This window comes from Vollenhovia emeryi, unplaced genomic scaffold (genome assembly GCF_000949405.1).
Source record: "Vollenhovia emeryi isolate VEMERY1.0 unplaced genomic scaffold, V.emery_V1.0 DF939127.1, whole genome shotgun sequence".
NCBI lineage: Eukaryota > Metazoa > Arthropoda > Insecta > Hymenoptera > Formicidae > Vollenhovia > Vollenhovia emeryi.
Window position 1 is genome coordinate 1032240 of NW_011967239.1, and position 26503 is coordinate 1058742.

Here is a 26503-nt window from a genome sequence, read left to right on the forward strand (position 1 = left end):
GTTATCAAAGTTCCCAACTCATCTTGCGACTGGCGATGCGATAAATCTTAAAAAGATAATAAAACAGTAATTTCTCGAAAACGAGTAGTGGCTTCTCTCTCGACTGTCTCGCTCATCGGAAAATTCCCATGCGGGCCGGGGGGGGGGGGAGAGAAAAGTCTCTCGAGCGTATTTTTTTGTAGCGGGACTTAAATATTTGCGGAGCGTGAGCCGAATTCCGGCGAATCCGCACGGAAGAATTGCCAAAAATTTGATATTCGCCACCGGCCGCCGTCGCCGCCGTCGCTCGCTGGATGCAAGCGGGATTCGGTTCGTTCGACGGTTGGATATTATGCGCGAAACGCATATCAACACGTATCTGGAAATGCGCGGCGGCCGTTCGGCCCAGAATCCGCGAACATTGGGGATTTATCGGGATCGTACTGGCGCACGCACAATAGACCGGAATTATGAAAGACCCGGTCCGAAAGTTTTGATAGGCTCTTTCTTCCCGTGTCGGAGATGGATTTAGGTTTCCAAAACTAAAGTTTTTCATTGTTCCATCGCAATCCTCGCGAGCCCCCTTTTATACCCGCCCGACAATGGACTCTATCCTGTCCTGTGTTATTGTACGCATCCTTTTTCGCATTAATATGCCGGTCAAAGCGGCGGAGTTGACGCGGAAAAAAAAACTAACAATCGCGAAAGTTATCCGCGCAGAACATGCCCTCCTTCTAACGCGCATTATTTTTTTAACTAGACACATTTGCAGATTTTCTCTCGCGGACACAAGCCCGGCGCGGGTTAAATATTAAAAATTCTCGTGTACAGCCGATCATTTGAATAATTCCCGCAAGTAAGACGCTTTACGGGAGCTAATCTGACTCTCAAAATATGACTCGTGTGTTTATGTATATTAATAAAATTGCAAAACAGCGAGGAGGATGGCCCTCCTCGGCGTCTTCGGCCGAGGGAAAATCGATTCGCAAGAGAGGTTTTAACGCGGGTTCAAAGGACAGGAATTTTCGATAATTCATACGAATTACGTTCCGCGGGCCCGCACATATTTATCCGTCAATAATTTATGCGTTGTCTTCCGCGCGGCGCGCAAGTTACGGAATTGAAAAGTTGGGGACCGCCGCCTCGCCGAGTGCATCCTCATTTGCGTATCGGAAGTACGATCGCGGGGGAGTCAAAAGAAATCGCGGAATTGTTTTTCATTCGCGAACGAGCGAATAATTAATTGTCCCGAGTTTCTTGAAATACGCTTCTCCCACGGGGGGGAAGTAGCTCGCGCCGGGTTTCTTTCCACCGCGCGGCAGCGACGGAGAAAAATCAAGGCGGAAGAACAGAAACAATCAATTACCGCCGAGACGAGCCCCAATAAGAAAGTTGTTTCTCTCTTCGCAATAGAGAAACTTAATATGCCGCGTGCATTCGTCCGCGCGGCCGAATTAAGTCCGCGGCGACGTTTGCTTAAGTGCGGCACCTCCTGAAAGTGAATAAAGCGCCGCTTGCGCGCGAGACCTTTTTTCGTAGCTTTTAATCTAATTCCCGGGCAAGGGCGAAAAAACGCACGGATGCGAATGTCGTTCCTTTCGTCGTCCAGGTCGATATCCTCCGGTCCGTCTCTGCCGCGCCGCGCCACACATTGCGCTCCTCTAGGCCGTAAATTTTCCTGTAAAATGCGTATCTCGCGTATCGAAAATTTCAAACGAATTTGCCGCAGAACGCAATGACGCGAATTGCGCTAATTGGATACAAGTCGTCGATTGCTTTTTTTCCGCTTCGTGTTTTTGGGCGCAAAAATGGCGCAAATAAAAACCACGGGGCGACAGGTCATTTTTGCATTTAATTGCTGGATCATTCCCTTATCTCACAGTGGCAAATTGGCGATAGGGGTTTGCCGGCGGTAAATTGATTTTGTCCTATGGGCGGGATGATGCTGAACATATATGGCGCACGCGAACGTTGCGTATCTGCCCTGCACAAGAATGCGGGGGAGTGCGCGAGTGCATGACGTTATTCCTCATCCTTCATTTCCCCGTTGTAACTCGCGGCGCGTTTGCTCGCGTTACCGCGTCTCCCTCGCCGTGTGTTTAACGTTAAACCCGGGACTCTCGTCGTTATCGAGCGCGTTCCCAGGGATGGACCGATGAAGTCCGCCCCCGAAGCCGCGCGCGCGCGGGGAGAGGATACGACACCCGGCGTTTCTGGGCTTCGTGGCCGAAAGAAAACCATACCGAATCTCTTTCTCTCCCCCCCCCCCCCTCTCTCTCTAACCCGTGGCTGTGAAACCGAGGGGTGCGTCACTTTTATACGAGGGGTAGACGTATCTCGCGGCTAAACCGCGAATAAATGGCGCCTCATCGCCGCTGGATTGTAATGCCGAATGAAAAATAAGGGGCTGGTAAACTACTTCGAAAATTAACATCGTAGCGCACCGAAAGATAACCGCAGACTCGCTACAACGTGACAAATACATTACGTTCGCGGGCGTGTGCGTGTATACGCGCGCGTGTACGTGCGCGCGTTACACGCACAATGCCGGTGGAACGAGTCGACCCGGGCGAATGCAAACTGTGGCAATTATTCGAACCGCAGCTGCGCGGAAACTTTCCCGTAACAGATCGCGCAACGATTAATAATCTATATTAATTACTGCAAAATGCAGATATGCAATTCGAAGACGATAAAATCTCCCCTCCCTGTCGCGCGCCGCGTCTTCGACCGCTAATTAGTCTACGGGAATTACAAAGCCGCTCCGCGCGCGCGTTCCGCAGGGGGATAATAATTTCCGCGAGCGGCTTCGAAAAATCGCGGCCATTCCCTTTTCCCCGAGGCTCGGGGATTGCGAGCTGAAAGTACGAGCTGAATCGGGGACGAAGCGGACTATGGGATCGAAGTATCCAATCGAAACGTCCAACGAGCGATCTTTAAGGATTGAAAGACCTTTGTTTCGCGTATCTTTAAAACTGTTAATATGCATACAATAATAATAAACCACGATACGAATGTTGTATCTTGTAAACTCTGATCTCTTTGCGTGTGCTAGATTGAAACTTGAAACGCCTTGTCTCTTTGAGATAAGAACAATCGCCCGTGGGATCGACAAGATGTATTTTCCACAAAAGTCTTTAAAATATTATGTTTTCATATAGCTGTCTCTCTCTCTTTCTCTAAATAAATAAACAAATAAAACTGATATTACATTAGGTCGTAAAATGTATGTGGATCTACGCACACATCTTTGAAACTATTAATATTCGATAATAATAAATCATAAAATGAATATTACATTATGAACTAATTATGATAAATCATGAAATGAATATTATATTATAAATTAATTGTACAAAATTTACAACAGATAAAATTTTCAACGAATAAGTATCGAAATAGATATTAAATTTTCGTTATTAAAATTATGTGTATATTAAATTATTGACATATCGATTTATCATACAGTTTGCAGTCCCCTTTTCTGTATATATTGCCGAGGCCGCGCCTGTCTAAAATCGATCTCGAGAAATCTTAAAGGAATGACATCCCGACGATGTCGTAAATGGAACGTAAGACATTTTAAAGACGTTAGACAGATGTCTTTTCCTAATAGTTCTATTTCTTACGTTTTAAAACGTCTCTTAGCCTATTTTAAGATAATATTTCTCAGATATGCTCTTTTAACTGTCACTTTTATAATAATATATCATATTCTCATGACATAGAACGTTATTTTATATAAGATGATGGAGACAAATTATTGTGCAGTTTTTTTTTACAACATGCCTATGGTCTTACGATGCACACGCGCATCTTCAAAAATTCCGACAACCAGTCGTCGACATCAAAATTTTATTCTAAATTAATGTCATCGTAATTAAATTGCAGGGAAAGATTGCATCATATTAATGTTGTAGTTACCGTATTCGCCACATACGAGAAATGTCAAAGCTGCGATATGAAATTTGTTACCTAATCGCGTTTTGCTGAGCCGTAAAACGTACAATATATACGAAAGAATATTGGACCCTAAAATTCAGCCCGTACAAGACATTATTATAACTCGTGCTTACATAAACGGTTAAATTTGCTGATTATTCTTTATCGTATCTAGATTGTCTCCCTTCTTGACGCTTTCAGACAATTGTAAAATACATGTAGCGTTTCGCTATAAATTACAAAACACAGTCGACGCGTGAAAAAAACTTCGCGGCAGTTAATGTCCTTTATCCGTCAATTTTAGGATTATTTTCTCCCTACGCCCTTTGCGATGTAACGTTACAAGATTGCGTGTTAAAAGCGTACGCGGCGTTATCTCAAGAATTGCGCATTTGCAATTTGAATACCTTTCACAGAAGTTCGCTCTTCTTCACATCGTAGAATTCCCTAACCAACATCATCTCCCGAAACATTTTCTTAATGCAGTTTATAGTGGAGTTCCGTATAACTTTATGAGGTAACGCAGGTTATAGATGTATATTATCATATTGAGCCTTTCAAATTCGCGCGGCCCCGCAAGACATTTCCTTACAAAATCGCGCGAGGAAAAAAAAAGAGCGACGAACGAAATGGTGAATATCGAGGAAAATATTAGGTCGACTTGTACGGGATTTTTCGCAGCGATTTTTGAAGTTGCCCGCATTGTAAGCGCCCGTGCAACGATAGCGTCGCACGTGACTTCCAGCAGTCACATGGGCAAACGGCTGAATCGCAAATGTCATAACGCGACGCATTTGTTATTTGCAGCATCGACGAGGACGGCCCGTGGAACGCGACGAAGGAGATCATAACGCCACACAACGACACGTTCTACACCGTCGAGAATCTAAGGCCGTTCACGGTGTACAGCTTCCGGGTGGCGGCGATAAATGCTTTAGGGCGCAGCAAGCCCAGCCAGGCGTCGTACTACATGGTGACCCTCCGTGAAAGTAAGTTTTGCGATTTCGATTCTCACCGGTTCCCCTTTCTCGTTTCCCGTCGAACAATCGAACGGCGCTTTTATCGGCGGATATGCACTCGGTGAATCGTCGTTGTTCCACAAACGGGAATAAAGGATGTAAAATCGCGGGGAGGATTGTGCCCGCGTCATAAATACAACGCACTGTGTAAAATTTAATACAAATAATCGTTATACAGAATTTATGAAAATTTGATAGAACATATTTGCATATCTACCATTTCGATAAAACGGTAACGTGCATGTATATCTATATACATAATTAATAATTATAAATAATAATCATAAATAATAATTATAAATACTTGTACAATTTAATTGGCCGTATATTATACAAATATTCACGTAATAGTACACCTACACAGCATTTGCAACATACGCGCGTGTATATTATAAAAATATTCATTAGTCGACAGATTAATGATGTATCACTATTACTCTATGTTACAAATAATGTATGCCTGTGGGAATCGCTGTGGTGATGACACTGATTTCTCGGTAAATCGAAAACAGGCCGGATTAAGTTTTAGAGTTTCGTGTCATCAAACCATTGGACAAATTTATAAAAGACTATCAAGATTTACTGGCGCTTAGAACTCACTTCTAAACGGAACCCACGCAAAGCGTTCTCCTTTTTTTGCCCTTCGCCCTCTCTATCTCTCTATCTATCGGTCTCTCTCCTTCTCTCCGCAGCGTCGTAACTGTCAAGTTTTCCGGCGAGGACCAATATCGGCTTTAGGATATCCTCTCGTCGCGTACATCTGCGCTTCAAACCGATTCAATTGTCCAAATTACATCTCCCGCAGGCTATCAAAACGAAGTTTGTCGACCGCGATGACGCTGAGTGGCGTCATGCTAAATTAAATGGTTGACACCCCCCCGGTCGTTAGTGCGCCCGGGGGTGGGCGCGAGGCGTTTCACGGTGACGCGCGGGAGAAGGTGACGAGACTCCAGTCGCGAAAAGAGAAAAGTCCACGAGAAAGAAAACGGCTGCAGGGACGGCAGGGGACTGAGAGCGTGGCACGACCAGTTCTTGGCATCCGGAGAGGCGAGAAGGGCCGTCCAGGACGGCTAACTAAAGAGGCGCTAATTGCAGCCAGCAGCCGGGAGCGTGCAAGCAGGCTCCAGTTGAGCCTATTCTTTTTCTTTTGTTTCCTAATTCGCTCTACCCTCTTCCCCCCCCCCCTTTCTGCATTTCCCTGAGCCTTTCTTTCGCCGACGTCGCCGTTCTCGACGTCATTCTTCCGCATGTTATGAAATAGGTTGAGCGGGTCGAGTCTTGCGCAAGGCCAAGCCAACCCTATAAATTCCGTCGAGCGCGACCGCGCAGGAAGATGGCCAGCAACGTGCTGCCTGTATATACGCGCCACGGACGACAAAGTTTGCGAGTGCGAGGACCATCTCTCCGTTCCACGCTCTCAACCCTTTTCGACCTGGATTCCCGCGCGTCGCTGATCGCAGGCCCCAATTATCGGGTTACTCTCGCGCGCGCGTACACGGCAAGGGCCAACTCGCGGTCCAACGGGAATTAGGTGGCTCGTGGAATGTAACCATCGTAGATGGAATCCCGGTTCATTTTTAACGGATGAACGAGTAAATGCGTGAGCACTGAATTCGCGTCTGCTACAGCGCCGCTGGGGGGGCTTTTTTTCTTCTCCCCTCGACGTTTTGCAGTACTCCAGTTTCCCGCGCTGATCGTTCGTAAAGTACCCGCGAAATGTTATCGGGATCGGAATAATTTTCGCTCGAAAATAAAATATAGTAATTACACGCGTTACGTAGGGGATCGTGTAACTTTTAATATTTATCACGTCAGATTTTTGTTCATATTTAGCTGATATCGCGTTGCTTGTTAAAATGTTGATACACCTCCGTACCGGTCACGTTACACGACGTTTACTATACTATTAATACTGCATAATATTATAGTGATATTAGCTAGCGACGTTGATATTAGCTAGCAATGCGATAGGATCCTAATATGGGATAGCGGGGTTTCCGCTAAATTAATAGAAAGAAATGGCTGCAGTTACCACAATCTCACTATAATTTATAGTCATTTTAGGAGCCAACCACATTTTTATCATTCTTCCAACTACGTAAGTTATGATTGACCTAACAATGTGTTACAGTTCTCATAGACACAATATTGGTCCATGCAACACCCTATGCGGTTTTCTTCTTACGAGAAAATCTTATACCGCGCGTCCCTCTAGTGAGAACATTCCGAACCACTTCGCTTTTGTTTATTATGTGATTAGTAAGGTGAATGATGAATCCTGAATTCTGATTGGCTCTCGTAAGTAATCCAGTAGGCAAAATAATATCGTGTGCCGTTGACTTAGGTCTGTACACTGCTTCAGCCAAACGCGCGGTCTATACATTACACGGCTATGGTTCCACCATGAATAATTTATTGCCCTTGGAGCGAAATCTGTTTAGTGGAAAATTCATCGTTAGATCGCGTAGTTGTTGCGAAAACAGGTTTGTGATTGAATTTGGGTGTTGAAAGCCTGCTATCTCACATTAGAAACGTATCTCGTAATAGGGGACTTTCCTCTAGTATACTGGCGGTGTCGCGCCGCATACTCCAAAATATTTGTTCAATTTACATTTGCATCATAATTTACCAAGTATCCTAATTAGCCATGTTTAATTATGTAATTAATAGTTTATTTAGAGACGGGAAAGAGGAAATTTCTTCGTGCGCTCACTCATGCCTGCATACCTTTCTTAATTATTTACACGTTAATTTATTGTATGTTATCGCATAGAGGGCGGTAGTATATTACGTTACATTATTAACCACGCAATGTAACATTAATAACATACTAATTAAGTTTTAAATTGAACGTATCGATTGCCGAATATTTTGGATATCGTCCCCTGGCTTTGCTATTTCAACAAGTTTCAGTGTCACGTTTCTCCCCGTGTCGCGACTATCTAAATTAACATTCGCCATTGTTAAACATACCGGACCGAGGATATTTCCGCCCGTGAAAAACATATTGCTTCCGCTGCGCGATTTTTTCTTTGTATTGTAGATCGACGAGGTTTATTTTATATCCTCGCGTGTACCGAGCTCCGGTTCTCCGAGACGGTTTCGCGCATGAAACATTGGAAAACGAGCGGTGTCTGTTCCGCCAGGTTTATTTCGCGAGCGAACGGCGCGCGTAAAACCGACGCTTATTACAGGATACGCACGTAGCCCACGCGACCGGTGGCAGCTCATCGACGACGGTTCATCGTCCCGTCGTGCGAGATAGGAATAATCATACGGCTATCGAGAGACGCATCCGCATTGCCGGGCCGGATTTCGCGTATCGCCATGCGGAAATGCGCGCGAAATACGCCGCACATCCGTGCCAATAATTAATTTAAATACCGCCGGAGACATCGACGCGTCGACCAGAGGGTAAAACTCAACGGCGGCATTATCCCCGGGCCTGTCGGCGAATCGCGCGGATCCTACGCGCGATTACATCCGCGCATCATCGACGTCGGTATTTTTGTAATTTCCCCGTCGCAATATCGCGACGCTGATACCCGATCAGCTGTGCGACCGAATTAACGTTTCGCGACAACACTCGCGATAAAATCGAGGTAATTCTCTCTATCCTTTTTTTTTCCTTTTCGCTTTGTTACGTGACTGCGACATACGGCCGTTTTCCCACGGCGGTTTAGACTCGATCGCGCCATCGAGTCGGTCGTCCGCCCGGTGTCGCCGGTTGACGAATATCATATCGGGGAAATATAATATTGTTGAACTTGAGACGGCGCGCGGCAGTTTGTTTCCGCTCGATATTAAGTAACGCGATATACAGAGCGCGGGAATTTTTATGTATTAAAATGGAAAAAAGGGCGGAGGGAGAAGCGAGGGGGAGAAAGAAGGCGGCGCGCGCGCGATCGAAAAACGATACGTTCGTCGCGGCGGCGAGGATGAAACGCGGCCGCGATAGAGAATCCTTTATTACGAGACAGGATTCTAATGTGAGATAGTTCTCAAACATCCAAAATTCAATCGTAAATCTTTTCTCGCGACTATTACGCGATCTAACAATTCTCCATCAAACAGATTTCACCCCCAAGAGCAATAAATTCATGGTGAATGAAAAAAACCATAGACGTACAATATACTGGGTGTTCCAGGAGGAAAGGTCAATATTCTGGGAGGTGATAGTATCGGTCATTTTAAGCAAAAATGTTCATATGAATATATGTCCCATTCCCCACTGTTTCCGAGATAGAGCTATTGCTTCTATACAGGGTGTCCCTGGAAGAAAGGTCAATATTCTGGGAGGTGATGGTATCGGTCATTTTGAGCGAAATTGTTCATATGAATATATGTTCCATTCCCCACTGTTTCCGAGATAGAGCTACTTGAATCGGTCTCGGGTATTTACTTTGTTTCCGTACAGTTCACCCTTCGCATGCGAACGACAGAGAACGAAATAGCACAAAACATAGTTTGTCCTTTTCTACGTGAACCTTTACCCCCACACTGCTCAATGCTCGGTCTAGGTATATTATGTCTATGGGTGAAACCATCAGATGACGCCTATTAATTTAGCAGAAACTTCGCTGCCTCATAATAGAGGGACTTTCTTTCGCGTTGTCGGCGCGGCCAAGTATCGCGTGCAACTCTTCGAATCGACGGCGAGATAAACGGCAAGGGGCGAAAAGGACAATTCTTTCGCCTGCAATTTTTCAGAACGACGACAGGTCGCCCCCGTCGTAGATCTCGCGCGTTCGCGGCGCGGCGCGGCGCGGCGCTTGACCCCTCCGTTTTTTAATTACGCGCGCGTTGCGCTTTCCGGTGCCCCGCAAACGGGATAGCACTGTCGACGCGCTCTCTTCGGAAAACGATATCTTCCTCGGTCATTGCGGCGCGTGATTCGCTTCAGTTTGCGAGTGTACGAAACGGAATGCGGCAGTCGATATGCCCACATCGACATCGACGATCGTATGAGAGGGCGAGTAATGCGTCAATATTGACAGGACGCGTAGACAGGTCACGTTGCGCGGCGTTTCGCCGATCTCGTCGCGCGCGGATCCGGAGCCGGTCGGCGAACAGACCGGGATGGCGAGCGCGGCGGAACCCTTCGCGCGCATCGGTTTATGCCACCGGATTCTAATTCGTGATTCTAATTCGTGGGTATCGGGCCGCGCGGGCGGGTAGGCCGGGCGGGTAGGGTAGAGAGATAGGTCGATCCGGCAGGCGGTAGTCGCGCGCTCCCGGCCCTCGTGTGGCAACGGCACACGGGAATTCACGGTGGCTCAAATGAAAGCACCCTTTCGCCTCCCCCCGTACACCCGGATCAATAGGGCACGGACCGACGAAACTTCTCCACTACCACTTTACTCGCGCTCGCCGGCTCCAAATACGTACACGGCGCGTCCACGGGTCCTCGTGCCCATTTCCGGACCTCGTTCGCCCCCGCTCGCCATAAATATACAGCGCAACCGAGCTACCAATTAGCCATCGGGACACCCGTCGGCACTGCGTCGTTCCCGGTAAGTTCATTCGCACCGGCTCTCTCTCTCTCTCTCTCTCTCTCGCTTTCTCTCCCTCTCGCCGGGGTGACAGCCGAACCGAAAATTGCCAGGGACTCGCCCCACTTTTTTTTTCCCTCGGCCACCGTCGGCGTCGATGAAAGGGCACGTCGCCCTGTGAGAAATTCGCGGCTATGATCCGCAGAGCGGACGGTCCGGCGTTCGCGACCTCGTGTTTATAAGCGCGAAAGTAAATCGCCCGCCTCGGTTAAACGGGAGATAACTCGTACTTCCTTTCTCTCGCCGCTCACACGCGTAGAAAACGGGGCTTCCCCGAGTTTCTGATTTCGCGTAAGAATTCGGCGCGCTAAATCCACGTACCACCGTGGACTATCGATTGCGCTCGCCGGAGAAGATTACTCGCTGGCCGCACTGTTAATTCCGTATATTGGACAAGTTGAGCAGATTAACAACCGCTTGTAATAATAACGATAAATGAAGGACTCAAGGCTTAATCGTCGATTGGTTTAGCGGAGGAATTTGCTCTTGTCGATTAGATATATATATCCCGCGCGCGGAATAATTAACACTTCCACGCGGGGCAAACGAAGTCCTCTTTGTCGCTAAAAGTCGAGCAAAAGAATCAGCGGAGAGGTAGATAGAAAGAGAGAAAAAAGGGAGCGAGAGAAATAGAGAGAGAGAGAGAGAGAAGTGCGAATCGCATTGTTGCATCCGCAACGTCCGATAGCGAGGGGGGTGCGGGGGGCAAGTAAGTTCATTCGCGGGAGAGTCATCTCGAGAATCGGGAAAGAGAGCCGGGGTAGCTTCTGCCCGCTGTGTGTGAACTATTTTCGATTCCGACGGGGTTGATAAAGTAGCGGAGGGACTCGGCGGATGCAATAAAGGCGCCTTTCCGCGAGTCACGTTTCGACGTAGCGACGGGAGCCCGAGGAATCTCTATAGCGCGGCGTGACCGAGGTAATTTATTTTCTGCCCTGATATTACATAACGACAATACTTTGTCGCGCCCCGGTTAGGTGATGAATCGTCCGGGGTGGCGGCGGCGAAATCAGGGCGCGATTCCCGATGTCGCGCCGCGCGACAATGCGGCCCAATTTTTCGCGGGCCCCCCCCCCCCCCGTTATCGTCCGCGCCCCCCGTTTTACGCGCGCGCGAAAGCACCGACGCTCGCCTCTCGTTAGAGAGCGTACTGGGGGGAAAAAAATTAATAATTAAGGTTTAATTACGGGGAAGGAACCTGGCACGTTACGTATAAGGCGCCGGGGCCTTCGATCGGCACGGCGTAATTTCGCATGCTAAGCCGTGTAATATGTACGCCCGCGCACTTACGGCGCTATTACGACGATACGTAGGTTTCGAGAACAATATTAGCAACGTTTACGCGGACGGTTTGTCACGATTAAGCGTTTCAGCGCTTACGGCGAAATTGGTACTTCGATAATATATCACGGGAGCGTAAAACCGACGCTATCGTCATAAACACGCCGACGGGGTAATAATAAGTTAACGCAGATTTAGCGCCGGTAAAAACTACAGCTCGCATTTATCGCGCCGCTAAATTGCCCGGCGAAAGTAAAAAGGCGGGGGGGGGGGCGGGGGCTGCGCCCCGAGCGACTTATCACCTTTCACTTATTTCTACTAATATCCAATTCGCTTCTCGCTGTGTACGTAGCATTTCATCCGCCTTTCCGATTAAATATGGTAATCGTATTTCACGCGAGGCATTAAAGTACTTTTCCGTTTGTCGAAGGAATTTGCTAAGATATCGTTAATTCGTCTCGTCAACTTATTTTAATTTGTAAAGTGAGGACAGAATGTTGCGACACGTTTTTTTTTTTTAGTGTGTTTAGGAACGTGCGCATTTAGATTCAAAATCTTCTTCGAGGAACATTTTAGTGATGGCTATTCAAAAACCATTGTGAGCGATTTCGATCTATCTCTCGAAGAAAATTGGATTTCTTATTTAACGAAAACAATTATTTCATTTAATAAATAGTATTCTATATCTCAAGAAATCTTTATTTGAATGTAGAAAATGTAATAATTTCAATTAATTTACTTAACATAATACATAGATTTAGTTGAAATTTGGCATTGTTATTTAAATAGAACAAATATTTACTTCGGTAAAAAAATAATTTTAAGTAAATCTATTTACTTAGTTTAAAAAAAGTTTTTGTCAGTGTGGATATGTCCGATAAAATTTTTCCGATGACATTTGATTGAAAAACCATCATATTTTCCACCGGACCATATAATTTAATCAGATACATCCGTTTGTTTTTATGTAATTGGATTATCCGGTTATATTTAATCGGACATTTTTCTCAGTGAACGTAAACCTGAATCTAACTGCGGGTTCCTAAACTTATTAAAAAAGTGTCGCGAGTGTGTCTGTGTTTCTCTCGAGGCCGGTGTCCACGACGCTAGAACTTGGTCCAAGTTCCAGTTCCGAGAAATGTGTAGCCAATCAACTTGCAGCTATTCCATAAAAGCTGCAAGTTGATTGGCTACACTTGGACCAAGTTCTAACATCGTGGACACAGGCCTTTAGTCTCCCGCGCTTTTGTTTCACTTCGTTTTATTTCTTACCGATGGGCTTCCAAGCAACAGATTTTTGTTGGTGCCTTACCAGTCGCGTGTGCTACCCGTGTCCTCACTCTGCCACTTCTTCGTAGCCTTAAACGTGCACTAAATACACGCTATTATTGTTATTATTATTAATTTAATTATTCTGTTATTCTTCCTTGAAATTATAAATTAACAGTCGACCTTTCTGTTTGTTGCTTTCGAATATAGTGGGTAGCTAAACATTGACCAATTACTAAATTGCCAATTATTTTGTTAAATAATAGTGATTGTTTAATCAAATAATTGGCGAGAGAGCGGGGTCGCGGCGAGACTCCTTATTTTTCCATCCCCCGCGCGACGCGGAGGCACCCGGACGGCTCGTCCCCGCGCAATTAATCGCTTCGCGATCGCGCAATTAACGTTCCCACCGACATTAAATACGACGGATGGGTCGGTCGGGTTAACTGAGCGGCCGCGCTGACGCGCGAACGCGCATTAAATGTCTCGGTATAATTTCTGCGATAATTTCTCATCCCCCGCGGGCCGAGTCGGCCGACGTGCCGACGCGATATCGCGACGTGGCGCGACGGGGGTGTTTCAAAAAGTGACGCGCGCGGATGCTAATTATTTCGAACTCTCGGCTCGCCCGCCGCGCTTCTGTGCCCGGGACAACGAGCCGCAAGCTCACCTGCCCCCGCCTTCGCGATAAGGCGAGCCGAAACAAATTACGCGGGCATTAAAATTATTACACGACCATTTTTTAGCCCGCCACCGCCGTGTGTATCTCGGTCGACGTCACGGAGATTGAATAGCCGGCGCGGACGTTCCTCGGATGCTGCGAGACGCGCGAAGGAAACGATATTTAATCCTCACGGCCGGAAATTCGCGACGAGGGCGAACGTGGTTACTTTTTTTTCTTTTTTTTTTGAGGGGCGCGCGAAGAGATCCAAGGGGGTAACCGCTAGCTAAAATGTTGTCCCATCGATTACGCCATTTCATTTGATTACGAACAATCTCATCTAATTGCAAATCATTGTCTCATATGCACGTTTAAAAATACGTGATGTTGTTAAATCTCAAAATATATTTTTCTTATTTTACTAACAGTAAGTATATTTGCCTGTAGAGGTAATTTCAGTTAAGATTGTAGCATTCCGGTCACGTGTTTCCCTGCTTCCCACTTTTCCCAGTCCAACCGTGGTCTTAACGAAAAGTAATGCTGTATTTGTATTCGCTGTTTATTGTTCCACATTTGCGCGCAAAGGTGTAACAGCGTTTCAACCCGCTGTTGTTCTAACAGCAACTATACTCGAGTCTTATTGCGAAAAGAGTACGCGCTTATAGGCGTGAACTATGATATATATTTGAATATTCACTGAAAGAGGTAAATTTTGTTGAAAAGTGAAAACGAGCTGAGGAAACGTTCGAATTTAATGTTGATTGTCTAACGAGTGAAGAAAGTTGAAAATGAAGGCAAAACGATTACGCGGGGATTTCGTAAGGATTTCATGATTTCGAAGACACTGGTCCCGCGATTGCATCAAGTGGCTACCCCCTTGAAGGGATCCGTTCGTTTTCATCGGCTCGTAACGATATGGAAAGGGACGCCGATTTAACGCGCGTGTGGAGCGCGACACGCGATTCCGGATGCGCGGAATTAAAAATGCCCGATCTCGAAACACAATTCCGCGAGGGGGAGGAGATCAATAGATGGCACGCACTGTCGAACGTTCGCGCGCGCGTTTGTATAAAGAGATATTGTTAACATAGATCGAATGATTTCGACGGAAATATACATTCTACGCCGGGCGTGAAATATATTCGCGCGTGCGTCAACAACACGTACGAATATCCGCCAAATTTTACATCGCGCGCCTCCTCCATATACATGGGATAACTTGAAATTTCCAAGAGTTTGAAAATTTATACCCGTGACTGCCGGTTAAATATTACGGTTTAATTTTTCCCTATGTTTATCCGGAAGGGCTGAAGGGGGGGGGGGAGGCGGGTTTACGTATTTATTCGCGTTCGATGCAATCACAACTATCGATTTCCGACCGTCGAGCGGCACTTTAAATATTATTTTTACAGCACGTCATATACTGCGTTGTTCTTCAGAATCAGTATTTTTTCCCCCATAAGCTGACGGATTTCTGTGTAGTGCATGTTACGTTTCGTTCAAGCGTCTTGACGAGAAAAGGAGCGAGAGGGCAGAAGGAAGCAGAGAGAGAGAGAGAGAGAGAGAGAGAGAGAGAGAGAGAGAGAGAGAGAGAGAGAGAGGGGGAGGGAAAGAGAGACGAGAGAATAGAATAGAATCTTTATTCGTTAAACGCTCTGAGACAAGTCCCCTAAAACGTTAGACAAGCTGCACGGAAACATAATTACGAGTGAGAAGGAGCTTTTGTATAATAAAAACTTCGAACATAGAAGAACGTATAGAACAAAGATAGTATATAGAAAGATTGCAGATTACACTTGACTAATTGCAACAAGAGAGAGGGCAGGGAGAATAGAATCTTTATTCATTAAACGCTCTGGGACAAGTCCCCTAAAGCGTTAGACAAGCTGCACGGAAAATTATTACGAGTCAGAATGAGCTTTTGTATAATAAAAACTTTGAACATTGAAGATCGTATAGAACAAAAATAGTATATAGAAAGATAACAACGTTAAGATTTGTCGACCCTATCTGGCAATTTTTATGATTTAAGCATCGCTACGTTTCGACCATGGGTTTCGGTCCTTTTCAAGCGATCTGACATATACAAATTAGAGATTAAAATATAGAAATATGTTGCAGATTACAATTGACCAATTACAACAAGAGGGGAGGGGGAGGGAACGAGATAGAGAGACCCTACACTGGGGTTTCCCGAAGGGATGACGTTCTGTTCTTTCGCGTGGAGAACAGACGTGCGCGATTAGACGAATTTAGCTCCGGCCGCGCGAATCTCTCGCGCGTACGGCACTACGTGTCGCATTTAAAAACGCAATACCTCTACCCCTCGGGAGCGCGTACTTTTTCAGGATTAGGATCCCTCCCCCCCCCCCCCCTCGTCTGTACTTTTAGGCTACGTCCCCCTGTCCCTCCCCCCTACCCCTCCCCTAAAGTTTGGGATCGGAAGGATTTACGCACAATGTGTAACGATTGTTTGCAGTACCAGAAGGCAAACCGACCATCACGGCGGCGCACAACACCTCAGCGACGTCTATTTATCTGGCGTGGAAGCCGCCGGGTCGCGACACCATACACGGCGAGTTCCTCGGGTATCGCATAGGATATCGGCGACGCGAGAAGGCGGATGAGGAGATGAAAAACATTTACATTCGCGATCCCGCCGTCGACGTAAGTTACTTGATCACCCCCCCTCGTTGTTGGGCGCGCGCCGTTTGCTCGGGTGGGAAAGGGTGGAGGAGAAGAAAGAGAAAAAAAAGGGGAAACTCTTTTGTCTTTTCAGAATCACAGTATTCACAACCTGGACACCTTCACGCAGTACCTCGTCTCCCTGCAGGTGTTCAACCCCGAGGGTCACGGGCCCGCCTCCACCGTGACGGTGATGACCGACGAGGGCGGTAAGTAAGACTTTTCCGCAGGGGGGAGCAAAGAACCAAAAAAAAGGGGGAAGAAACCATTGTCGCGCGATCTCTCGCGCGACGGGACGGGGGAGTCGGGGAGCTCGCGAAACCGAGAACTGCGAAATCGAGTTAGGGAAATTTGCCTCGAGCGCGACGTCGGCACACGGGAATACCGTGTGTACCCGTGTACGGTAAAGCAGAACGCGGGGTACCGTTCGCGACACGGTGCGCGCGGCGGCAAGCTGGTTTAGCCGCAGCCGCAAGGCGAGGGCTCTGCGTGGTCGAGCGGCGCGGACGCGCGCCCGCCTGCGCGGGGCAAGTATCTCTCGCGCCGACGTTACATGCGACGTCTGTGGGAATTGTTCGCGTCGGATTGAGGCCTCTTATCGCGCGCCGCGACAATTCCCGTCGCGAGGAGCCCCGGGCGTCTGTCGAAATCTTCCCCGATGCCTCGACGCGATTGTAGAACGCGGCTACTCGAAACGAACTTGACGGAGGGGAAGAACCGTCAAGCCGCCCCCCCCCCCCACTCACCGCAGAAGTCTCGTCCTTGTTTCCAGCGTGCGTTTAGAAACGCATTATACGCCAGCCCGTATATAAATGCGCCGCTGGTGATTCATCGGATTTTCATCGTTGCATCCTGAATCATCGCGGGCCCCGCGCGCATCTACCGCCGATCAACCTTCCCAGCCGCCAGCCGGCGCGCTCTCGTCGGCGATAGGAGATTCCTCGGCGGACGTCGGGAGTGCTCGATTCCCGAGGGGGGAGTGATTCCCGCATGATCCGGATGCTGCGCGGATATACACCTCCCGCGAGTCCGTCCCGTGCGCGGAAATATTTCCCGGCATTCAATACGGGCTCGGTTATTTTGGGAGGAAGGGAGAGAGAGAGACCGCTTTGTAAATTTATAAGAGGTCTGCCCGACGAGACTTTATTTCGCAAGCTTATTAATGAGATCGAGGAAGAGCGAGGACGAGAAAAAGAACGAGAGAGAGAGGGAGGGGGGGGGAGGGAAGGAAAACGGGAGATGAAGAGAGAGGCCGGAGGCAGCTGATTCGAAGGTCCGAGAGCGAGAGAGAGGCCGCCGCTCGCGCGAGGGAGACGCGAAACGGTCACGGGAGGAAGGCGAAGAAGTGGGGATCGTGACAGCCGGCGACCGCGCGACAGAGGAAGCCGACCAGGGAGGCCGAAGAGAGACGAGGATAGAGGACACCGAGGCGAGAGAGAGAGAGAGAGAGGGAAAGCGAGAGAGGGAGAAAGAGAGAAAGCGGGAGCAGCTGCCATGCCACGGCGTTTCGGTCGGCGCCGCGCCTGGTCTCGGCGATCGATTTTCCCCGATTTTTCAGCACGCGGCGGCCGGGCGAGCGAGAGAGAAAGAGAAAGAGAGAAGTGGCCGCTCGCGCGAGTCAGCCGCGGCGAGCACGCTGCATCGGCACGCCAGCAGCCGGTCCGCTCGTCGCCGCCGCCGCCGCCGCCGCGAGACGTCATCGTCATCCGGAGTGCGAGGACGCGAGCGGAGTGTCGAATTCGCGTCGGACGCACGTGCGTCTCGGTTCTCGGCTCGCGTGTAACGTTGTCCGGCGCGCGTGCGGAGAAGCGGAGTGATAATATATTCTCGTGTACAATGTAATATATACATATATATATATATATATATTTGATATTTTTGAACGGCGTGCGAAATTCATAACCCCGCTCTCGTACGGCGGCTCCCGGTGCGCCGGATACGAGGGAGTCGCAACGACGATGCACGAGAGCCGCGCGTGTGCGTATGTGTGTGTGTGTGTGTGTGCGCGCGCGCGCGCGCGCATGTCGTTCGCTCGCTCGCTCGCTCGTCCGTTCGTTGATACGCGCGTGAGTGCGTGAGCGTAATTCAGAGTGAACGCAAGGCTCGATGCGGCGCGCGAGTGCGCGTGTAGTAGTCGTTGGCGTGCACGCGTCGCGCTCACGCGCGCCGTTGACAGTACGCGCGTCCTCCCGTCGTGTGAGTGCCGGGGGCCCTCGCTCCTCGCGTGCGGAATAATCGGTCGGCGGAGAGTCGCGCGTGCGTTTCTCCCGTCGATTGCGGTCGACGCGGCTCGCGGAGTCGCGGAATCGCCGAGTGCAAAAAGTCGCGGCCGAGAGAAAGGTCGTCCTCCCGCAGTAGAGAAAGAGAGAGAGAGAGAGAGCGCTCGCTCGCCGAGATGGCGGCGGACCGTCGATTCCGACGACGCCTCCTCCGGTCGCGCTGGTTGACGCCTAGTCCGTGAAATCGCGGGGCAAGTCCGCTCGCCCGGGTGTGATCCTTTGTTCGGGCCGCGCGTAGTCGCCGGGAGTCGCGCTTCGATCCTCCGGCGGGTCCCGCTGCTCCGAATCCGATTTCGGAGTGGGCAGAGAAAGAGACAGAGAGAGAGAGAGTGAGAGAGTGCGACGACGGGGTCGCGCGAGGTCGATACGACGCGAGCGAGAGATGTGCACAATGTCGAGCAGTGCCAAAATGAAACTGGTGCGGCGAATCCGTAATGTCCTCCGTACTACGCGACGGCGTACGCTGTAAATCTCCGGCGCGTACGGCACTCACTGACGCTTTTCCTCTTTCTTCTTTTCCTCTCCGCCTCCTCGGTTCGTCCGGTCACGCTCGCGGCTCGCGTCGGACAGGTGCGGGAAGTACAGGCCGGGCCGCCGCGCGCCTTGGGAAAAATCCTTGAGATTCCCTCGCGCCCTCGTACTTTTCGCCGCACGACGCCGCGGCGGGTGCTCGGGAGAGAAACGGGCGAGAAGGAAGAGGCTGATCAATCGATGAAGGAACGCGACAGCGACTCGTATATTCGCCGCGCGGAGAAATAACATTGTATACGTTTTCCCTCTCGCTCTGTCGTTTCTCTCTTTTCTTTCGACTTTGATTTCCAGTGCGTCGACTTGAGCGCCAGTCATCGTCGCCTGCGCGTTTCGCGAGTGACTTTGATTATCGAGTAGCATATAGCATAGTCGATTTCGAACGTGACGACAGGTGCCATTAAAGTGAAAATCGGGGACTAAGTCGCAGCTTTTCCCCCGTCGCTCAGCTTTCGATCCTTTTGTGCGTCGACGCGGGGCAATTTCTACTTGCAGTCTCATTTTGACTGGCGGCGAAACGTCAATAGACTTCAATGACACTTCGCTCGGTTTTTCCTTCGTACTCGGCGAAAGAAAAGATACAGCGCTGTTCTATGAGTCACTTTGATTAACGAGGAATATCGATAAGCCTCAATGACGCGTCTGTCTTTATGATTTACCCCGTTCGTGCTCGACGCGAAAAAAAAATTATTCGAATCCATCGCGAGAGGGATCTCGGTCGGGAATCGCGAGGCAAATCGTTAAACTTCAACCGGACAATAAACACGGTTGAATAATAAAATCGCCAGCGGTTCCAGAAAGATACGTCAGACCGCCGGGCTTCGTTGAATAATAAAATAAACGGGGCGAATCACGGCGTCTCCGCCACTTCCGGTTCGATTCGACGCGAGAGGAAAAATAGCCGAATCGAGCGATTCCGTCGCGGCGCGGCGCGACGCGGCGACGCGCGGCGACGGCGACGACGACGGCGACGACGACGACGTTGAAGGACTCGGCCGCCGTTGCGAGTTTCGATCGGTGAAACTCGGTGCATCCGCCGCGGCCGCGTCGCGGAAACGCGCGCGGGGAAAGGAGCGGCGACGACGACGGATCGTCGCCTAGGGTCGACGCGGCGACAGGTTCAACGCTCGCCGATGCTTCTCTCCGCGCAAAAATCGCGCGGGCGCGATCGGGGTCGAGCCGTCGCGGATCGCGGACGCTCGGCCCGTCCCAATTTCGACCCGGCGTTCCTCGATGAACGGCCCGCGTCCGCACGCGCGGGATCCTCTCCGCGAGGCGGCTCCGCGTCTTCCGAGAGGAATTAGGCTACAAAGTACGGCTTTTCTCCTGTAGCCACAGGCGCGCCGGTCTTACCCGTTCGCTCCTCCGCCCGCTTCCGGGGTAATCTCCGACGTAATTTTCGATAGTGCATCGCATTGCGAAGCGTTCATTTCGCGCCGGCCGAATGTGGACGAGTCACGAAACGGGGCGCGGTCCCGGTGTGTGTGTGTGTGTGTGTGGGTGGGTTTTTTTTCCTTCTTTGTTCTCGTTCGGACGATTATATTCAGGGCACCGTCGCACCGCGGAGTAAAAACTGCGAGCGGGCGAATTGACGTGGGAATCGCGGATTAGCCCCATCCGCTTTGCATCGCTCTTTCCCCCGCCGCGCGGGGAGGGAACCGCGGAGAGTTTACAAATGTTTTCCGCCGACAAAAATATTCAATGCCGGGCGCGCAGATGGTTCCGCTGTTTCAATTGCAATAACGTCAAATCGCGAGCGCGTAAAGAAAATATCATGTTTTAATTACCGCTCGAATCGCGCGACGCGTGTCCTTTGTGCCTCGCAGTGAAAACGCATAAAAATAAAAACCGAGCCCGAACGAAACGTCATCGTTCCTTTATGAACCAATTGCCGTCGTTGCGCGCGGCGTCGAATAAAAGTTTACCTGTCGCGTTATTCCGAAAGTCTCGCAATTATTTATCCCTTCCGTTGCCAATTAGGTGGCAAATGGAATATGAAACTGGAGCGCGATCCTCTTTGTGCGCGAGGAGATATCTCGTCCTACTCCTTCTCTCTCTCTCTCTCTCTTTCTCTATTGACGAGGAAGCGCCATTGTTATTGGCCGTCCTGTAATTTGCTTCTTTATCCGTTTAACCCGGCGCTCGAGCTAACTCAGTTTCTCTCGCGACTGATGTTTAATTGTTCGCATTGTATCGGGAAAATTCACTCTCGTCGCTCCGAAAGTTCCTCCTCCTCGTCGATCGGAAACCGAAGGGATACACGGGGGCGCTTGGAAAAGTTCATACGTGCGCCAACTTTCTACATTGTGCTGAGATTTTATTTAGAAATCCGTTCTCCCGTAAAGACACAGAGAGAGAGAGAGAGACTTTCATCCCGAGAGCAGCGTTTAAGAGATAATCGCGAATCTATCTCTTACGGACACGCGAGAAATTCGCCCTTAAATTTCAAACGCTTCTCGAGGCGACAATCTCAACGATCAGCGCGAAATATTTCATTAGTCGGGGATTACAAAGTGCAGCAAAAAGAAAATAACGCCCAAGCTGGGCGCTTGAGAAAGTGTTAATTTCGAGAAATCCCGTCCCGACTTTTATCGACGCGTGCGATCGCACGATTGCAAATAACATTTCCAGGTCGCTTTCCGTCCGCGTGGTTGTTCAGGATAGACGGCAGGATCCGGTATTGACGCGGTGCCGTCGTTGTTCAGGACGCAGCGCTGCAACTCCGCCGGTCTCCGTTCCGCTAAAAACGCAAAGGGGAAGTCGCTCTACAACGTTCCAAGGGGGGGCCGAGTAAATCCGCTGCCGCCTCCGTTTGTCCCTCGTGATGCACGCTCGTGCATGCGACGATGAATCGCCTGGGGACGCGCGATCGGTACTCGGCAATAATGTAATATTTCGGCTGCCGTCCGGTGCGCTCTGCCTGTACTCGCGACGTCGCAGGTGGCCGCCAATCGCCACGGGAGTAGCTTAAATATCGATGAAACGCGGCGTACGTGTCTTATCGGCGCGAGTTAACGCGCGGCGGTGCGGCGCTATCGATGTCAACTTTCGATTCGACCTTTCCGAGGCTGGCCGGGCAGATAGAGTCGAGCCTGACCTCGCGGAACTCTCTCTCTCTCCCTCTTTCTCTCGCCCTCCCTCTTCCTTTCTCTCTCTCTCTCTCTCTCTCTCTCTCTCTCTCTCTCTCTCTCTCTCTCTCTCTCTCTCTCTCTCTCTCATAATTAGTCACTTGTAATCTGCAACTTTTTTCTATGTACCATCTTTGTCCTGATATTTTATACATTCTTCTATGTTCGAATTTTTTATTATACACAAGCTCTTTCTCACTCGAAATTATTTTTCCGTGCCGCTTGCCTAACGTTTTAGGGGACTTGTCCCAGAGCGTTTTGTGAATAAAGATTATATTCTATTCTCTTCCCCCTCTCTCTTGTTGCAATTAGTCAATTATAATCTGCAACATCTTTCCATATACTAGCTTTGTTCTATACATTCTTCTTTATTTCAATTTTTTATTTTGCAAAAGTTCATTGTCACGTCAATTATAATCTGCAACATCTTTCTATATACTAGCTGTGTTCTATACATTCTTCTTTATTTCAATCTTTTATTGTACAAAAGCTCATTGTCACTCGTAATTATTTTCCCGTGCAGCTTGTCTAACGTTTTAGGGGATTTGTCCCAGAGCGTTTAATGAATAAAGATTCTATTCTATTCTTTCTCTCCATCCCTCCCCCCCCCTCTCTCTCTCTCTCTCTCTGGCACTCCGTAGATAGCGCGACTTCCGGTATCCGCTATTCCGTGCACGCGCGCCTCTCCGCCGGGATTTCTCACTCGCGGGATGTCCCTCTTTCGCCGCGGCCGACTCGCGAGGAAGCTCGCGACGGAGTCGCCTCCGGGACTCACGCGAGGTCGTTTGTTCCCCAGCAGGAAGTAGTCGTTGACGAATCTAACGTCGCGCGGCAGCCGCGGCGATTCTCGCCGAAAGGCTGAGATCCGTCGCCCGATAACCCGAGGGACCTCTCGCGTCCGCGATGTGACGGTGACGACGGACCCGACACCGGACGCGTACAATGCGTCGTTGTGCACTCCGTTCTTGGACGCGCGTCGCCACGAGGACGACACGATAATCGGAGAGCGGGGAGCGCGCCGTGTTCCACGGCGAGGATGGGCGAATTCGTGAAATAGCGACGAGGGACGAAGATTCGGAGCACCAAGAGGAACGGGAGGAGAGAAAGAGACGCACGCACGCACGCACGCGAGCGCGCGGCGTTCTACGGCTGCGGCTGCAGCGTGCGCGAAGAAAGGAAGAAAGAGGAAGAGATGTCGTGGACCAACGTGGCCAGTGCCGCTCAACTGGCGGCCTCGCTGGCCCTGATCCTGAGGCTCCTCGTCGCCACGGCGGACCCGGTCACGCAGACGACCGACGAGCAGATCTTCGAGCGTACGACCTACATCTTGCCCTTTTCCACGGAGAATGACAGCGATATCGGAGGTAATTCGCCCGAGTGTCACCTTGCGCCAGGCAGGACTGACGCAAAACCCGCGGCCTCCTACTCGGGGAAATTGCGAGGCGTTTAGCGTAATAATATAATAAGAACGGAAAGAAAACGTGGAACGCGTCTGGTGCGATAGCAGTAGAAATTAGATACGACGTGGCGGCGTATGTCTATAGAGCTGGAAATGAAACAGCGAACGAAGAAGCGAAGCGATATCAATTTTTGGTGCAGTTCAAATGGGGATAAAAGCCCGTTGCGACGCTCTACTGCGAATCCAAATCCGCTTCAACGTACGAAGTTGAGCGACGCAAACCGACCCCGTGTTGCGTCTGGAAATTCGACTTATTTGTGTTTATGCGTTTCCAGTTACCCCAAGAGCCTGATAATCGAGCGGACGGAGAGCGCGCGAGAATAAACGGAACAATAGACTTATCAGTGATAAAGAAAATCAGCTCTACAGATTGATTATTTAAAGCGAGGCGCCGCGCGAGGTGGGTATGCAAATGAGTCCGCGCGCGCCGGTGAAAACCTCTCGCGCGTTTAACGCGTAATTAATTGGCAAAAACAAACGCGCGAGTTTCACTAGGAAATGCCCCGTTCGCGGGGCACGCAGGCGGCGGCGGCCTCGCAATCACCTTGCGAGCACAAGACTGTCCGCTCGTGTAATCGACGCTTAACTCATTTCCCGTTCCGTCTCGATTTCGCGGAACGCGACAGACGGCGGTGGCAACGTACGTGCGTGCGTGCGTGCGTGCGTGTCTTGTTCTCTCGCGCCGGGACGCGTTAAAGCCTTAATCTACAAGGTGCTCTTTGCGTCCAGAAACATTCTACTTTGTAGCCAACAAGTGCAAAATTTGCGCAAATTGGTAAATTGTATATTACAATTGTGAGATAGATATAAAATTGAACTAGTTATCTCAGGGGTTGGAAAAACCGGCCCTCGGTAAATAAATGAACGAAAAGATTCCGAGTTGAAGTCCAGCCACGTACACCGCTGGTTTCTTTCGGACGCTACTTCTCGGAGGGAAGTGGCAACCACCGAGAGTACCCTGCCACACATACCCCTTAAGGGGATGCTGGAGTGATTCTGCACTTTTGCACCTTTCTAACCTAGAAACTATCAGTTCGCGGAAACACTTGTGTAATATACAAATTAAGTGGCTTATGTGTGCAGATCGAAAGCAGCTTGCTATTCCGACTAAATGAAAGAACAATGTGGCATCACTGAAACTAAGTTCGTAAGTCTAATAAGAAATAATAGTGAGCAACACACACGCACATAGTACACATGTAGTATGTTGCTCACTATTTTATTTTATTAGACTTACAAACTTAGTTTCAGTGATGCCACATAATATCGTTCTTTAATTTAATCGGAATAGCAAGCCGCTTTCGATCTCTACACGTAAGCCATTTAATTTGTATATTACAGAAATGTTTCCACGAAACAGACAGTTCGAAGTGCAAAAGGTGCAAAATTGCAGAATTACTCCAGCATCCCCTCAAAGGGTGCTATTACACTTGTCGCACGACAAATTTTTTAAGCGCGTTGATTGGCTACGGGCTAGAAAATTTCTAAATTCGCGACAACTTTTCTATCCTGCGGCCAATCGACGCGCTTGGAAAAATTTGTCGTGCGACACACGTAATACCAGCCTTAAGGCCTGAGCAGGAAGATTGTCGTAACCGCTTACATTTCCGTCGTAAGACGTAAGTCCATGTCGGAAGTGAACGCGCAAAGAATTGTCGTATGTCGCCTCGCGACGCAACGCGAAGGATTGCGACACACGTCCGCGACAATTCTTTGTCTTGAGCCTACGACGGGCTCGTGAACGGTTACGATAATCTTCCTGCTCAAGCCCTCAGGGGCATAGCTCTCCAGGTTGGAGGTTTCCTTCGACAAGGTTAGCGGCCTACCGAAGACGATGTAAAACCAAATGCTCAAGTACCAATCTGGTACGGAACGTACCAGAACGAATTGGATAAAACAAGGCTTTAAGCCTGATGCACGAGGAAGAAGAATGTTTCTGGGTGCAGAGAGCACATTGTAGATTAGCTTAAAGGACGAGGCGAGTCCGCCGCCTTCTCCCGCGAGTTCGCCCACAATGCACGCCCAACGATTGCGCAAACGTTTTAAATGCGCACCGACGCGCGCGCGTGCATGCACGTGCCGCGCGGTATTATGACACCGCGGCGTGAATCGTTCGCCGGTTTCTTTTGTAACCCGCCTTGCGATTGCCGCTGACTTTGCGCACTGCTGAGGAAACGATATTTTGCAACCAAGTTTTTTTTTTATTGCGCGCGGGACTCGCCGGACCGTAATTGCGGACGAGCCGCGGCGCTGGCGTTATTTGTTTTCCCCACAAAGGATTAATCAAATATTGACAGGATTGACCGCGTGTTTTCGTACGTGAAGGAGCGCGCGCGCGCGCCGCATCTGCTCTTCTTTTTCGCGCGCGCGCGCCGTGTACGGCACGTGCGTCGCCACGGCAACGATTACTTACTGACCTCAAGTGTCTCTCTCGTCGGTGTGTAAAATTATGGAAATACGCTCGTCCTCCCCAGAATTGTCTTCGGTAGCGGTGTAACACCGCCGCGCATTACGCCTCTCGCGCGCGTGAGATCCGGACGTTCTATTTTTATGACAGGACCAAGGCCGGTAGCCTAATCCAGCCGTGCGAATGCATGTCAGGGTTTCGCCGTTGCGGACTCGATCACTTCTTAAACTTATTCTACAACAGACGCAAGACGCTAAGCCGCAACGCGAGTAATCGACCAATCGCAGCCAAAGATGAGAAGAACGATCGACTGT

At 49.5% G+C, this 26503-nt stretch overlaps 1 protein-coding gene across 6 annotated transcripts in view; it reads left to right on the forward strand.

Annotated features, from left to right (window-relative positions):
• Positions 1 to 26503, forward strand: part of LOC105568772 (tyrosine-protein phosphatase 99A) — a 288137-nt gene that overhangs the window by 244159 nt on the left and 17475 nt on the right. For 5 of the 6 annotated variants that reach the window (XR_001009451.1, XM_012024688.1, XM_012024689.1 and 2 more), the window contains 3 exons: positions 4729 to 4910; positions 16183 to 16370; positions 16483 to 16597. Coding sequence is in view for 5 of the 6 variants with exons in the window: in XM_012024688.1 (XP_011880078.1) it covers positions 4729 to 4910; positions 16183 to 16370; positions 16483 to 16597 (485 nt within the window). In the remaining variant the exon portion in view is untranslated. The remainder of the gene's footprint in view (positions 1 to 4728; positions 4911 to 16182; positions 16371 to 16482; positions 16598 to 26503) is intronic. The other variant, XM_012024690.1, reaches the window with a different exon arrangement.